We start from the raw sequence: 16,877 nt of genomic DNA, 5'->3' as shown, positions 1-16,877 counted from the left end.
GGATTGTTGTGGGGATAAAATGGTGAGGTAAAAGGTAAAAAGGTAAAGGACCTCTGGACGGTTAAGTCCAGTCAAACTTGACTATGGGGTGTGGCTGCTCATCTCTACTTTCAGGCCAAGGGAGCCAGTGTTTGTCCACAGACAGCTTTCAGGGTCGTGTGGCCAGCAGGACTAAAACCACTTCTGGAGCAACAGAACACCGTGACGCAAACCAGAGCAGCGCACGGAAACGCCGTTTACCTTCCCGCCGGAGCAGTGCCTATTTATCTACTTGCACTGGTGTACTTTCGAACTGCTAAGTTGGCAAGGGCTGGGACAGAGCAGTAGTTCACCCTGTCACGGGGATTCGAACCGCCAACCTTCTGATCGGCAAGCCCAAGAGGCTTGGCGGTTTAGACCCCAGCACCACCCGCATCCCATTAAAACTGGGGAGGAGAACTATATAAGCCACCTTGAGCTCCTTGAAGAAAAACTGGGATACAAATGTAAATAATCACAACAGCAATGAGAACATCAGCAGCAACAATAATAATAATATTCTCTCCATCTTGGCAAGTAAGCAGTAATATCACAGTTAAAGGACACATCTAGCCAGGCAAAAGCCCAGGGAGAATCCAGAGGATCAGATAGAGAGACTGGGAGGACCCCACCAAGCCTCCAGGTTGAAGGTCCCCCCTCCCCACTATAAAGTCCTTTTGGAGGAGCAGACTGAAGTCTTGTGGATTAAAGTGAGAGAGGAATTTAAAACCACCTTTGTCAGAAGCAGACTGGACTTATACAGGGGTCCAGGGATTCTCAAGTACTTATTTTCAGTAATCCTTAAAGATAGCTTTTATAAAATCTTACGCAGGTGATATAATACACTAAAAAGGATTAAAAGTAGATATATCAGCATTTGAGATAATTGCTGCTGCTCTCATATGTGGGACACAAGCTAGATTGTGTTAGGATAATTACTGGAAAGTGATATTAGAAAGTATTTGTGGGATAATAAGCTGTACATAGCCTTTATCACTAACACGCTGCTTATTGGCATTGTTAAAAGAGCAAGGCATGTTTATCTGGTGCAAAATCTAATTAACAACTGCTACAATATGTATAGTAAAACTGGATGTTTGTAGTCACGCCTTCAGAAAAGGATTATAGGGAACAATATTTATGAGCAAACCAACAGCATTAAAATGAGTGAGAGAAACTGGCTGCCCCCTTTGTAAAGATGTGTGGATATTTTATATTTTATTGGAATGTGACCCTAATGGGTGAGCAGCAACGAGGTGCATTCTGTCTTTGATAGTTCCGTAATGGACAGTGTATTTCACTGTGGTTTTAATAATAAAATATGAAACCATGACCATGAAGATCCAAGAAGCATTCTCTGTAGAGATGATATTGCTAAGTTCACTAGGTGGGAGAGCTTTCACCAAGCCTGGGGCATCCTCCAGATGTCCTGAACTCCACACAGCCCCAGCCAGCGCTGCCATCCAAAGCCATCTGCAGCAGGGCTTTGTCTGCCAAAGGTGGATGTAGTGGAATTACGCTACGATTCCTACAGCTGATGAACTGAGTATCTGAAGAGCCCTGCCAGATCAGGCTAGGGGATGCTTTTGCCCAAAATTCTGCTTTCATCAGCAGCCAGATGTTTATGGAAAGGCCACAACTAGGCATGAAAAAGATCAGCTCTCCACCAGTGCTGAACTGGGCAAGCATATTGGCAAGGCTGCCACAGCAGTGTCTCACCTCTCCAAAAGAGTATGGGAGAATGTGATGCTACCGTCCAAACCCAAAAGGAAGAGTGTTATATTGAAAGATCAGAACTCCTATTAGAATAAACAAGTTCCGTTATAATTACGGAAATACTAAATAAGATGGATAACAATGTGTAACAGAAAAAGAAGCAGAAAATTGGTTTAAAAGTATGTGAAAGAAAGTAATAGAAGTGGAAAGAAATAGCAATTGAGTAGATTGGAAGTTTATCACAGGGGTGGGCTGAGGGGTGAGGGATGGTGGTGGGAAAATGAAATATTTGTGGGATTGAGTGTGGATATGTATGAATATTCTTAAGGATTGTATGAAATGTATGTTTGTATATTCGTAACATGTATGTATTAATGTTGAATTATTTTAATAATATTTTTTTAAAATAAAAAATGAAAAAAGGAAGAGTGTTGAGCATGTTGCTTTATGGAACTGAGTCCTGGGCAACTGACAACCATCAGAAGTGACACCTCAACACCTTCCACATGTCCTGTATCATAAAGATTTGGAGTATCACATGGCAGGACAGAGTTTCAAACAAAGATGTGCTCTCCCAAGCTCACATCCTCAGCATGTTTGCACTCCTGTCTCAGCGACGTCTACACTGGCTTGGTCATGCCCACAGAATGGAAGACGGCAGGATCCCCAAGGATGTGCTCTATGGGGTGCTGGCTTCAGGCTTCAGACCAACTCTGCATTACAAAGATGTCTGTAAACATGAAGACATGAAGGCTGGCCACATCAACTCTGCCATATGGGAATCCCTTGCAGGTGACCTCAGTGCCTGCAGACAGGCATTCAAGTCATGCATTCATAGCAGTGACCATCGGAACCTCAGCTCAGCCAAGCTGATAAGGCTCATCTTTGGAATCGCCTCCCGACGTGTTTAACGACCTCGGGCCTTTGATGAGGCTCCAATGTACATACTGCTAGCAGAGTTCCCAACACAGGGAAGGATGAGACAGTATGAGCTACATTGCTATGCTTTATTTTCTAGCTACACAGAGAGCAAAGAAATATACATCCTCTCCCTGTGAGAGCAGAGAGCAACTGAAACAAAGGAACAAAGGAAACCGGAAACCACTAACGTCACATCCCGTCTCCCTTTCCCGTGAGACTGCAAGGACTCTGGAATGTAAACAGAGTCCTGTGACTCCCAGCAGCTGCTCAGTGAGAAACAGAAACTAACAGTGACCAGAGGAGAAATAACCGCTGGGTGGAGCACAGAGAGAAGAAATGTCATGGGACGTCTGCAGCAGCACAACCAGACACTTTCATCTGCCCCAGCTGCAACTAAACATGTCTCCACAGCCACAGCAGACACTGCAACCTTCCTACAGTTTGACTCCCTCCCCCCAAAGGCACCCTCCTCCATCGTCTCCCGAGATGGATGGATGCCAGAGACCAGACCTGCACATAGAATTCCAGAACTGATAGAGCCATCGTGGGGAATCCCTAGCCTACCAAGGGCAACATGAGCCTCCCTCTAGAACTACCAGAATTGTTACTGCAGGACTTAATTGCGTGGCGAGTTCCCGCCTCCCCCCAATAGTAATAAAGACACGTGGCACCATTGTATTAGGTTAATGGGCTAAAATTGGCCACAACTTTATTGGTTACAGGCACTGGTCCTATCCGACTATCCGGCTTTAGCCTGCTTGCATGAAGGGTTAACACCAGCAGGGGGAGCCCTGCTGATGCACATCAACTAGGTACTCCCCCGGGGTCACTGCTCAGGGGTGCGCTTTAGGCCCTGACCTCCATAGGCTTCGGACGAGGCCATGCCCCCTGGAATCCTTTACCGGACTACCCTTCAATATTTGGGGGAGGTGATGGCGCTCCCCCCCCCCAACACATCTACATAACAATACCCCTACCGATGCCTAACCACCAAAACCAAAGGAGTTGTGACAATTTGCTATGAGGTAGGTGAAAAACCAAATAGCTGGTGCCAATTTACCAAGTGGAAAAAATTCCTACCAGGCCCCTTAAGGGCGACCAACCGATGTCCATAGCAAGGTCAAAAGAGAAACCTTAAAGGGCGGGTGGGTGGGAAACAACAGCAGCTGTGCAGGCAAAAGAGGGACATCCCGGGGCCGTGCTTGCCTTAAGTGAGGCAAGCCACACATTCCTAGCCAGTCGATTGACTGGCTCAGGGGATGACGTGGCCCGAGGATTCCCCTGATCGCACGGGGGCTGGAAACCAGCCTCCGCATGTGTTGGGGGCGTGAAGCCCGCAACCCCACCTCCTCCTGATGTTTGCAAGGCTTATACGCATTTTACTTATTATTATTTTATTAATACATTGATGGCCCGTTTTAATCTATTTAATTGCTCCCATCTCTTCATTCTCATCCCAACGGCTCCTTTCCTGCCCCTTTGGAAAACTCGAGGCCTATAGTGTTGTAATCTCTTCAAAAGAGAAATCAGCCATTTGGGAAGATAATAGCTCTCTGCTGTTTTCATCTTATCCTTGTGATGTTTATGCTGCAGCATTTAAATCAACAGAACATTTCTGCATTGAAGCTAAAATTATATATATAATAATTTGTATTTAAATGACAGTAACTGTGGCAGGAAGAATGATGCTCATCATATAGAGGCATCGAACACAAGGGCTCCTCACATGCATTGTGCTTATGAAGTTTCACATTTATACTTCCCAAAAGCTTTTAAGAAGAAATCATGTAGAGGTGATGGACGGCGTCACCTTGCACACAATTAAGAAATGAGAGTTTGCATTCTCAAACTGCTTCCAAATCAAAGCTTCTTTTTTTTAAAAAAAAAAAAAAAGTTTCTTCCCATCTTAGCACAGAAAGTACTCTGTAATTTAAAGAACCTTTCTGAAATGGAGAATTGCCACCTTTCCTCCTGCAAACTACCAATAATGTCGTAATTCATTTCCATGGGTATATTATTCTTAAATTATGGTTCTCTGTCAATCTTTTTCACATAAAAAAAGACATCATCTACCTCCTTTTAGAATAATCAAAGTGCAAAAGTGTTGCCATCTCCCCACTTAAATGTCTAAGCAGCCATAAAATGGGGCTTTCATAGGCCGAAAAATCCTGCTCAAACTGGGAGCCTTCCAGTTGTGTCTCAGGGCTGCAGGTGGACTTAAACAAATCAGTGTCAAAATAAGGGGTCAGTTTGAGGGTTTCCGATGTTTTGTTGTTAAATTGATAGAGAAATCAACTCAGAGCTGTGCTGTGCATTATGACATTATACTGCGTTACCTCCACAATTGTGTGTGTGTGTAGCTTTTTAAGTAGGGATGTGGGTGGCGCTGTGGGTTAAACCACTGAGCCTAGGACTTGCCGATCAGAAGGTTGGCAGTTCGAATCCCCGTAATGGGGTGAGCTCCCATTGTTCGGTCCCTGCTCCTGCCAACCTAGCAGTTCGAAAGCACGTCAAAGTGCAAGTAGATAAATAGGTAACACTCCAATGGGAAGGTAAACGGCGTTTCCATGCACTGCTCTGGTTCGCCAGAAGTGGCTTAGTCATGCTGGCCACATGACCCGGAAGCTGTGCGCCGGCTCCTTCGGCCAATAAAGCGAGCTGAGTGCCGCAACCCCAGAGTCGGTCATGACTGGACCTAATGGTCAGGGGTCCCTTTACCTTTACCTAGCTTTTTAAGTGATAGACGCACAGGGCTCCTCCCATATGGACTGGCATCTTGACAAAGGTGAAGAAGGTTGACCCTTTCCTTCCATCCTGAAGTTCCAGTGAAAATCACCCCACCAGATGCCATTTGCCCTAGAAGTGAAGATGCTACAGGGGCCATAATGACAATCTATTAAAATGGGCCTTCCTTCCAAGAACAAGTGTTTCTATTCAACAACAGCAGCTGTCTCCCAGGGCGGTGACATGGTATCTGCCAGAGCGGGGTGAGGCTGGGATTGTTTTATTATTATTATTATGCTATGCAAATTATGTTTTTAATGTTGTACACCCCTCTGGGATCTGCCAATAAAGGGCGGTATATGAAGTGATTAAAATAAATAAATAAATAAATAAATAAAAGTATAAAAATCTGAGGATAAATATATTTATGCTGTTGCATGATTAATCTATTTGTTGTGGATGAAGCTGACTAAGCAACACAAATATTTAATTATGACATGCAAATATAATTTGAATAGCCTTTTAGTTAAAAAGAAAGAAAGAAAAAGAAGTCATTGTTGTTTACCTGGCCATGTAAAGCAGCAGTTAGGATTAATAATATATAAAAGTAGTATTTGTTCTTATATAGTTCACTAGCAGGACAAAAATATCCAAAGCTCCATTTCCAGATTCACCCAGGAATACAGCTGTGCAACTAAAACTAAAGGTGTTCTATTCAAATCTGTAGAACTGTTTAGGATCTTGTGGGCTATGAGTTTTAAATTGCATTGGCATAAATGACTATAAATATTTCCTTTCTACATAAGACAAGAACTCAGAAGGCAAACGACAATCTTCTGAACCAGATAAGAGCCAGCAATCTTTTGAATGGCAGCAATCTAATGTAATGACCTTCACTTTTAGCAAGACAGATTTTAATCCAGATCCCACAATTTATTGCTTTGGGGATTCTGCTGGCTCTTAATCACAAAAGCAATAAGAGTTTCCAATATGTTCATCTGCCTCAGTTAATCAATTGTTCCAGCTGCCAATCACTAGAAATATCTGAAGGCAAACCTAAAGGATATCAGCCAGCCAAAGAAACAGCTGTGACCTCTTGGGACCAGGACGGAGCTCCACCGCGAACTTCACCCTTTCCTCTGGCATCTCTGACATGTTCTATATTGTTTCACAGCAGGTCCCCCATTATTGCTATGCATGCTAGCAGCATGTAGGAATTTTATTGGTGCTTTCCCCCCTCTTGTAGTTAGTTTTCAAAATGATTGTGAGGGTCGCAGCAGAGACTATTCATGGGGATTATAAAAAGCTGGCTAACTAAAGCAGCGAGGGGTCCAATGAATCTTCAGTCGTTATATAATAACATTTTTCATGCGTCAGCCTCCTCACTATCATCAAGTTGTCCTGGGTGCACTGCATATCCCTCATTTGATTTTAGCCAGTTTAGTCTGGCACCAGCGGGAGCGAAAGAAAACAATTTGTGTCTGTATCAGTTAACCCATCATTTGATATTGAATTGCTCTTTACCGCCGCTAAATCTGTGACCAGTTGCAATGACGGACAGGGTGTGCTTACTTTTAATAATTGCATATAAGGGGTAATTTAAACAAGTGCAGTTTTTTCTCAGCCCTGTATAGTAATCTGCAGTGACCCAAATGACCTCCTCCATAGGCATTAAATATAAAGTAAAGGCAGAATATTGCCATCCTCCTTTGGAAGAAGGGCCATGAATCGGGATAAATCACATGCCTGCCTATTACAAGTCCCAGATTCGCTCCCTGGTGTTTCCATGTAGGGTGAGGGTGGGAAAACCCTGTCAGAAACTCTAGGTAAAGGTAAAGGTACCCCTGCCTGTACGGGCCAGTCGTGTCCGACTCTAGGGTTGTGCGCCCATCTTACTTAAGAGGCCGGGGGCCAGCGCTGTCAACAGACACTTCCGGGTCACGTGGCCAGCGTGACAAGCTGCATCTGGCGAGCCAGCGCAGCACACGGAAACGCCGTTTACCTTCCCACTAGTAAGCGGTCCCTATTTATCTACTTGCACCCAGGGGTGCTTTCGAACTGCTAGGTGGGCAGGCGCTGGGACCGAGCAACGGGAGCGCACCCCGCCGCGGGGATTCGAACCGCCGACCTGACGATCGGCAAGTCCTAGGCGCTGAGGTTTTACCCACAGCGCCACCCGTGTCCCGTCAGAAACTCTACTTGCCTAATTAGTGCAGATCATAATGAGCCAGATAGATTAATGGTCTGGCTCAATATAAGGGAGCTTTCTATGATTATTGTGCTGGTCCCAGGGGTTAATCAAGAGGCAAGGTCCAAGTCCAGTCTGTGGATGATGAAACAATATGAAGGCAGTCCGTAAAAGTCGAAGCTGGGTGCTGGGCAGGGTTCAGGCAGGGACTGACAACCACCAACGTTGCTCCCGCAACTTGGGACTGGGGCTGGCTGGCTTTTATATGCCCCAAGGCATAGGGCGGCCCCGAACCTCAGGTGACTCGCCTCTCCTGGCCTGGAGGCGAGCACTCCTCCTGCAGGAACTTAGTTCCCTCCGCCTCTCTGCCCTGAGCCTCTGCAGCTCAGGAGAGGCTGGAGGGTTACCGAACCCAGAGGCAACCTCAGCTTCCTCTGATGGGGCTGAGAGTGGAGGACCTGCAGGCAATGGGTCCTCCATCACCTCAGGAGCCAGAGCAGACTCAGCTGGTGCCTGCACCTGAGGATCCAGCACAGGTGAGGACCCTTCAGGCTCAAGCCCCAGCCCCGGCTCAGCTGGTTCTGGAGGCGGGGAATCCTGTGCAGGCTGGGATCCCTCAGGTTAAGCATCTGAATCTGAATCCCAGGCCATCACAATTATCCTGAGAAGAATTCAAGTCTCAGTCTAGTTTTTTTTTTCATTTAACTTCTCTCATTTGTTACATCTCCCATCCTTTTGGAAGTCTGTACATTCCTTTCCTAGGGACACTCCTTCAATGCCTGCCATATTCCTAATAAAATCACTGTTACTAAAACCACAGAAGGGAAGGGAATCCTCCAAGCAACTTTAAAGGCATGTATATCATGCATATATCCACTCAGGAGGGGTTTCTATATCTGTAATTCCATCCATGTCTCTCAAAAAGAGAAAAACTTACAGCCTTAAAAATGTTTTCCCATAAGAGTGATAGGGGTGCCTGAAGCTTCATTTTTGGCTTTGAGGCCTGGATTAAACTGAACTAAGATGTTTTCCAAGATGATACGGTAAACTCCCTTTGGTTTCTTGCGGAAACTGCTCTTAATTTTCTCCCTGTAAATTTAATTGGGCTTTACAGTTCTTTCCTTTTTCGTGATCCTACTTGTATCCTTCATGAAACTTTCATACTGACTCCAGATTAAAATTGTTTTGCTTTTATTGTCAGTTCATTTTTATTGTCTGTTCCTTTACTTTTATGGGCAACAAAATTATTTCCTGGACTCCTACCCTGTACATAACGTTTCTTTCCCTTTCCCCCCTATACCCTACCTGTGTAAATGTCATGCACAGGTCCTGGAGATTGCCTGACAGTGCTTTCAGAAGTGCCCTGGGGAGATGCAGGAGGTTGGAGAGGCTGGATCGTGAGACAGTCATTGAGAATGTCCTGGTCAAGCTCTATACTTGAACGCAACTGAAATACAAGCACAGAAAAGAGAAAAAACCATGTGTTACAGAGAAACAACAAACAGCATAATAATGAAACATAATAATATAATTCTGTTTCAGTGATAACAAAATGAAATCAGAAGATTGCATTACACCCCCCCCCCCATGTTTTAAAGACCAGGAGCAAGCATGTACCATATTTTTCGCTCTATAGGACGCACCTGACCATAGGACGCACCTTATTTTAGAGGGGGAGAACAAGGGGGAAAAAATCTTCCCCTCTCTGCGCAGCGCCCCTTCAGCGAAGCAGCAGGAGAAACGGAGCCCCTTCCATTTCTCCTCCCGCTTAGCTGAAGGGGTGTTGCGCCTTAGCTGAAGGGGCACATACCCTTCAGCAAAAGGAACCCGAAGTCTCCAGAGGCTTTGGGTTCCTTTCGCTGAAGCCTGGAGAGCAAGACTCTCCTGGCTTCAGTGAAGGCAACCCGAAGCCTTCGGAGCACGACGGAAGCGCTTCCACTGCGCTTCGAAGTCTTTGCGTTCCTATCGCTGAAGCCAAGGAGCCTGCATTCGCTCCATAAGACGCACACACATTTCCCCTTAATTTTTGGAGGGTAAAATGTGCGTCTTATAGAGCAAAAAATACGGTAATCCCAACATTTGGAGCATAACAAATGCATTTGCTGAGAATGGTGAAAACGGCATATTGACGCTTATGGACAGCATAAGACAGAATGACTTCGCAGTCTATCCAACTGGAACAAATTATCAGAGTATCCCGGTAAAGGGGCTTAGGGGGGGAGTTTTGTCTGAAGGCCAAGATGGTTGCTAATGGACCTCAGAACTCCCCAAAAGAGCATCCTAGGGAGTTCTCCCTATTTGATCTGCATCCTAGGGGGTTCTGGTGAAGAAATAAACCAGAAATTGGGTTGGTTGATTCCGCATGCATCCCCAGTGCCTATACCAAAGCCTTCAGACATCTGTAATCAATAAAGTTGTGGCCATTTCCATCCCAAGCTGTTGTCCTGTCTTGATAGCTGCTCTCACACCCCTGTCCCCATTTTGCTAAGAAGCAAAACCAGAATTATGTACGATGAGTTCTTGTATCTTTTCTCGTTTATCCCTCATGCGTCTCCCACTTCCAGGACCCAGATGTTTCTCATGCTGTAACCATGAACTCCACTCTGCATTGCTTAACAGCTATTACTGCTATTATCCATGTATATTTCTAAGGTCAAAGGTATCTACATTTTCCCCATCCAGATTCTTAGAATAAGTAGTGAAAGTGGCACTAATTGCCATGAAATATTGTTCAAAAACAATTAACCTTCCCAAGAAAGATTTCAAGGCTACATTATTTATCCTATGTTTATATTTGCCTTTAAAAAGGTTCCTTTACACTCAGCTTGCCAGCAATGTATCTATTATTATTATTATTATTATTATTATTATTATTATTATACTGTATGGAGCTGATCTCTTTCCTTTATCAGCATCCCAGCTATGTGTAATTGGATTCAGAATATGGGGAAAAGGAGGGATAATAAAGAATGAAGCAAAGTGTGGTTTGAGTTTTTGCATTTTTTAGGAACCTGAATGAAATGCTTTGAAATGTTGATTGGGAATACACACACAAAATAGATTTGTTTCTCAAGTCACATGCAGGCTGCGAAAAAGGATGTGGTTTCCTATATACATATATTTTAAGGACAAATGGAGAAAAGTACATGTGCATATAGGGACGCGGGTGGCGCTGTGAGTTAAACCACAGAGCCTAGGACTTGCCGATCACAAGGTTGGCGGTTCGAATCCCTGCAATGGGGTGAGCTCCTGTTGCTTGGTCCCTGCTCCTACTAGCCTAGCAGTTCGAAAGCACATCAAAGTGCAAGTAGATAAATAGGTACCACTCTGGCGGGAAGGTAAACAGCGTTTCTGTGCGCTGGTCTGGTTCACCAGAAGTGATTTAGTCATGCTGGCCACATGACCTGGAAGCTGTACGCGGCTCCCTCGGCCAATAAAGCGAGATGAGCTCCACAACCCCAGAGTCGGCCACGACTGGACCTAATGGTCAGGGGTCCCTTTACCTTTACCTTATATGTGCATATACTGCCTTTTTTGTGGCTCGTGTGTATTTTGAACCTGAGTGTACACATAGTGCTTGATTACAAAAAGTGAAATGAGAATTGCCCCAATGGAACAGAAAGGAATCACACACAGTATTGTTCAACTGAAAATGTTACATGGAAATGTGAATAGTGGTAATAAATGTCCAACGATTCACCCTATCACATTGTTTGCAAAATAAATGACATGTTTGTGGTGCTGAGGGTAGGAAAAATTGCTTGGAATCAGAAATGCAGGGGGAAATAACCCCTCTACCCCATAACTTCTCTGCCCCAAATCTCCCCCTCCCTAATCCGCTTTTATTACACTTGCAAAATTTAGTTAGACCTGGAAACAAACCAGTGCACTGGTTAACTGAATTCTGTCCATGCTCAAGCTTGTTTGTTGTGATTTTACAGTTGTAATACTGTCTTTGATTCATGAATATGAAGTCAAATATTGTGCGTTCTTAGATGAAAAATAATCCGTCCTACAGATATGGCCTGTGACCAAAATCTTGCCCAATTTGTGCCCATGGAAATATGTTCCATAATACACTAGTAAGTGATATATTAACCCAGCCATCAATCCTGAAATCTGCTGCAATGTTTCCAAAGTACTTGCACTGAATTTAAAGATATAATAATGGTATGAACCCAAATGTTTCGCTCACTGTATTTAATGGAGTTGCTCTCCAGTATTCGGCACACTTGATCTACTTGCTTTGAAAGATACAATACATTGTTTTCATGCGAAGTATTCAGATCGTCCTTTTAATATGACAAACTTTGCATTTGGAACCTGAGCAGTTCCCAGGAGCAATGTTATTCTTACTTAGGTACAGCAGAAAACAAGGCACCATTTATAGCGAGATATATACATGCACACACACACACACACGTGCTTCCCCCCCCTTTGACAGTTCTAATACTTATAATCTCTTAGGACAAGAGATGGAAACTCAACTCCCATCATTTCCTCATTTCAGGTATGATTGGATAATCACCCAAGATTTAGCAAATCAAGGGAACGTAATTGAAAGGGAACAAGGCCCCTAAATCCCTCAATTTGCGGCTACATTACGTTTGAGTGCAAGAACAGGCATTCAGTTGGTCAGAGGCATGAGATGCTTCCAAAGGAAAAGGTTCCCCATCAAAAGACCTTTTCTTTAGCACTTTCCTTATCGCTGTTGTTTATCAGACTCATGTTTTCTTCATGGACACCTTGGTAGTCATCATTGTTCCGTGGAAATCAGATGCCACTAAAATATGCTTCTGAATAAGCTCAGCCAGGAGAAAAATAGCTTGATGTATGTACACCCACGCAGATAAGCTTGCTATCAAAACATTTTTGAGAGAATAATGGTGCCTTCGATAGCTAGACTCATATTTCCTATTATTGTAGCATTTCGGAATCCATCTGAAGCCTGACATTAAAGACACTTGAGAAGCATTTTGGAGTCAGAGAGACGTGCTGTAAGGGTGCAGGTGATGGCCTTTCCTGCGGCTGCAGCATTAGATAAAATAACCTTTTGCAGACCTAGTCCCAAAGTTTGGAATGATAGTCAGAGGAAATCCTGAATGAGAGTAAGACCTCCAAGGATGCCACAACACTCCGGCTGCATCTACAGAGATGGGAGAGCCAAACAAGCCCTCATCTACCCACACATATATACTCCTAGGACACGACATCTTCAAAACACTTGCCCTGAAGCTGAGATCCCATATTAGCTGGAAACAGTATCTTGCGTGTGGAGGTCCGCAAGCCACCCCTCAAAATAATTCACAAATCACACGTAATTTTTGTTTAAGATTTTTGGCATAATTTTGGCCACAACTTTATTAAAATACATAATCTGTGAGTGGTTGCTTAGGCATTGGTTATGACTATCTGTCCCGCCACCTGGGACAGAACTGACTTTCCGAACTCCCTCGGAAGCCAGTGAAGGGAAAACAATGTTGGGGATCAGTTGAGCTGAGCGACAGTCCCTCGCTGCTCACCCAACCAGCTCCCCAAGGCTTGCCGGCCCTGGTCTCATTTCAGGGATTGGACGAAATCGTGGCAAGCCCCAGGATTCCTTTAACGGAATTCCCTTCCACACCACCATTGGAGGGGCAGGCACAGCCTATCCTGACTCGTCCTCCACCAATTTTTATAACCAATGCCTAACCGCAATCTTACAAGTTGTGAGAAATTGCTAAGTAGTAGGCAAAAACCAAATGGCACCAGCCAATCAGCCAAATGGACAAAATTCCTACTAGGCCCCTGCCCCAATGGCAGACGACCCCATGACAGGCATAGCAAGGTCAACTGGAACACAGGGTGGGCGGGTGATCCGATGCACTCTGCGAAAGAGAAAGCAAAAGCAGAGTGCCCCCAATATTTAAAGCCTTTGTTCCCACCCACCCAATTTGCAACATTCAATTTGCCCCAGCAACCCAGTCATCCAATTGTTGGTTCAGGCAATAACCATTTAACCTGCCTGGCAACAGAGGGTTGGCCTGGCAGCCCCCACCGCAACATGTGCTCTCATTTTAGGGAGAACACACTTTACCCCACCAATGCACCAAACAGAAAGATTATCACAAGCATACAGAGACTCTCATCTTCCCATCCAGAACCCGAAAGGTGAGAAACCTGCCCAGCCACTCTCTTTTCCAGTTTTACCAATGATGTTCCCACAGGCCTTTTTGACCCAGTCTTAATTTGATCCTGCAAGAGCATACTAAACTTTGTTATTTTTACAGAAAGTTGCAAAGTCAACCCAGCTGCAGCTTGGCAAACATGACAGATAGCAGTGAGGCCGCTGTCCTAGCGAGCTGCAGCAGGTGGCAGCCTGCCATAAGATTCATGGTTTTCATCTTCTGAGCACCTTGGGGCCGTTTCTCATCATTACAGCTGTGAGGAGTGGCTTTAAGTTTGGAGAAACATGGCTACTCTTTGCATAACACAGTGCTGAGACAAATCCTATGGTCTGAAAATACTGTTAAGCAGGGCTTTTGATGGCCATCCTGACAAATCAGGCTGCATGAGAGGGAGAGATGGGAAGCTGCCTTGTTCTATCAACAGAGGAAGATGGATGGTGCCCAGGAAGCTAATGATGAGTGAAAGCAACAGTCTTCAGACACCTTGAAGGCACACAAACACACACATACATTATGGCATAAGCTTTTCTGGGTCACAGTCTGTTTCATAAGATACAGCCTTGAAGGTGGTGTAAGGCTCTTTCTTTTAGCTGCAGGATACTAGCTGCAGGGTGAGTGATGACAGTTGGAGAGACAGAAGGGTGAGGGGGTTCTTGTTGTTGTTTAATCGTGTCCGACTCTTCGTGAGCCCATGGACCAGAGCACGCCAGGCATTCCTGTCTTCCACTGCCTCCCGCAGTTTGGTCAAACTCATGCTGGTAGCTTCGAGAACACTGTCCAGCCATCTCGTCCTCTGTCGTCCCCTTCGCCTTGTGTCCTCAATCTTTCCCAACATCAGAGTCTTTTCCAGGGAGTCTTCTCTTCTCATGAGGTGGCCAAAGTATTGGAGTCTCAGCATCAGGATCTGTCCTTCCAGTGAGCACTCAGGGCTGATTTCCTTAGGAATGGAGAGGTTTGGTCTTCTTGCAGTCCATGGGACTCTCGAGAGTCTCCTCCAGCACCATAATTCAAAAGCAGAGGGGGATCTAGGGCAGCACAAACTGTCCCCCCACAAGGTGTGGGGGCCAAGGGGGTGCCTTCCCACCCCCAAGCCTAGTAAGCACATACCCAGCTTTGGGAAGGAGGCAGGGGGGCTCTCGGACCCAGCCAGAGTCCTTACACCCCCTTCCCGAAGCAAGCATTGGCCTCACACAGGGCGCCATGTTACCAAGGTCTGACTTCATACTTTTCAAGAAGAGTATATAATAGAGAAGAACCAAGAGAGGAAGTTCTTGGTGTGGTGAATGTTAGTGAGCTCTGGGGCTGATCTGTGTGTAGCCCAGCGGTGGAGAGGTGTGAGAGTCAGGAGGACTTGAACGTCCAGTATAGTTCAAGCATGAACCAGTAGCAGAGCTAGCAAGGGAACAAGAAGAAGGGGATGTGTTGTTTCAACTCCTAGCCCAAAGCACTGTGATCTGAAAGCTCAAAAAATCATTCCCTCTGATAAGAAGCTATAGCTGTCTGCCACAAAGGACCTTGCCCTTTTTTCTTATGTGGTAGTACAGTGGTACCTCGGGTTAAGTACTTAATTCGTTTCGGAGGTCCGTTCTTAACCTGAAACTGTTCTTAACCTGAAGTACCACTTTAGCTAATGGGGCCTCCTGCTGCTGCCGCCCCGCTGGAGCACAATTTCTGTTCTCATCCTGAAGCAAAGTTCTTAACCTGAAGCACTATTTCTGGGTTAGTGGAGTCTGTAACCTGAAGTGTATGTAACCTGAAGCATATGTAACCTGAGGTACCACTGTATTTTTCTTATGTGGCATGTGTGAGGGGAGGGGCAACGTTTAAATTTTTGTCGACACATTGACTGCACAGTTTTTAAAATGTCTCAATAGCCCCAAACCACTTTGGAGGCTCCTGATTCCGTTTAGGGTGACTCAGAGGGATCCCATTTTCAGACCCTCCAATTGTCCCTATTTTCCAGGGACCTCCCAGATTTAAAGAAGCCATTCCAGTTTCTGATTTGATCCTAGAACATCCCATTTTTCCTTAGGATGTCCCTGTTTTCATCGGAGAAATGTTGGAGGGTATGGAGTTATCCGACCCTTAAGCCGTCTGAAGGCAATCCTGTACAGGAAAGTTTTTTTAATGTTTTATTATGTTTTTGGGAGCTGCCTAGAGTGGCTGGGGCAACCCAACAAGATGTGTGGGGTATAAATAGTAAAATTATCATTAGGACTTGATGATCAGTAGGTTGGCGGTTTGAATCCCCACAACGGGGTGAGCTCCCGTTGCTCGGTCCCTGCTCCTGCCAACCTAGCAGTTTGAAAGCACATCAAAGTGCAAGTGGATAAATAGGTACCACTCTGGCGGGAAGGTAAATGGCGTTTCCGTGCATTGCTCTGGTTCACCAGAAGCGGCTTAGTCATGCTGGCCACATGACCCGGAAGCTGTACGCTGGCTCCCTCGGCCAATAAAGTGATTTGAGCGCCGCAACCCCAGAGTCGGTCACGACTGGACCTAATGGTCAGGGGTCCCTTTACCTTTACTATTTTCATTTGAGAAATGTTGGAAGGTCTGCAATTTGGTTCAGGCAAACCCTGAACGTTTCTGATGCAGCCCAGGTGAGCTCAGGATGAGCTCAGTTGCAATGGACACTTCTAGTCTCCTGCCTTTCCTCCTTGTATTGGGCCCAAATACTTGATCATCCTCTATGAACAAAATACTGCAATATAGAAACACTTTTTAAACAACTACAACAGTATCAGACATGAGTAAGGTACGTGGAAAGCTATAAATTAATTAATTGCACCTCTTTCCTATAGGTTGGTGTAGACCCTATAATGCTTAAACCCCACATTGAGGAAACAGAGAGTGCAAATGCAATGGCTTTTGTGTCACAACAATTAGAAGTAATGATGCAACAAGAGGGACAAAAGGGGATGGGGACAAAAGCCAACCCACCATTCATGTGCAAAGTCTGTTTTGTTGTTTTCAGTCACTGTAGTCAAAAGAATTGTTGATCAGAGTCACCAGCATTTCACAACAAATAGCATAATTAAATTCCTCAAACACTTTGGCCCATCTCTAATCCTTTTGCACCAACATCCCCTTTGAGAAAAACTGCTCTGCTCCACAGTGTCTGATTTATATTTCATTTGAGA

At 45.0% G+C, this 16,877-nt stretch overlaps 1 protein-coding gene across 7 annotated transcripts in view; it reads right to left on the bottom strand.

Annotated features, from left to right (window-relative positions):
* GLIS3 (GLIS family zinc finger 3) overlaps positions 1–16,877 on the bottom strand; it is a 181,585-nt gene that overhangs the window by 29,857 nt on the left and 134,851 nt on the right. For all 7 annotated transcript variants that reach the window (XM_081844929.1, XM_081844930.1, XM_081844928.1 and 4 more), the window contains one exon: positions 8,873–9,014. In XM_081844929.1, coding sequence (XP_081701055.1) covers positions 8,873–9,014 — 142 coding nt within the window. The remainder of the gene's footprint in view (positions 1–8,872; positions 9,015–16,877) is intronic.

This window comes from Podarcis erhardii, assembly GCF_964252035.2.
Source record: "Podarcis erhardii genome assembly, chromosome: 17".
Taxonomy (NCBI): domain Eukaryota; kingdom Metazoa; phylum Chordata; class Lepidosauria; order Squamata; family Lacertidae; genus Podarcis; species Podarcis erhardii.
The sequence above is the reverse complement of the archived record's forward strand: the minus strand, read 5'-3'. Positions and strand labels throughout refer to the sequence as shown.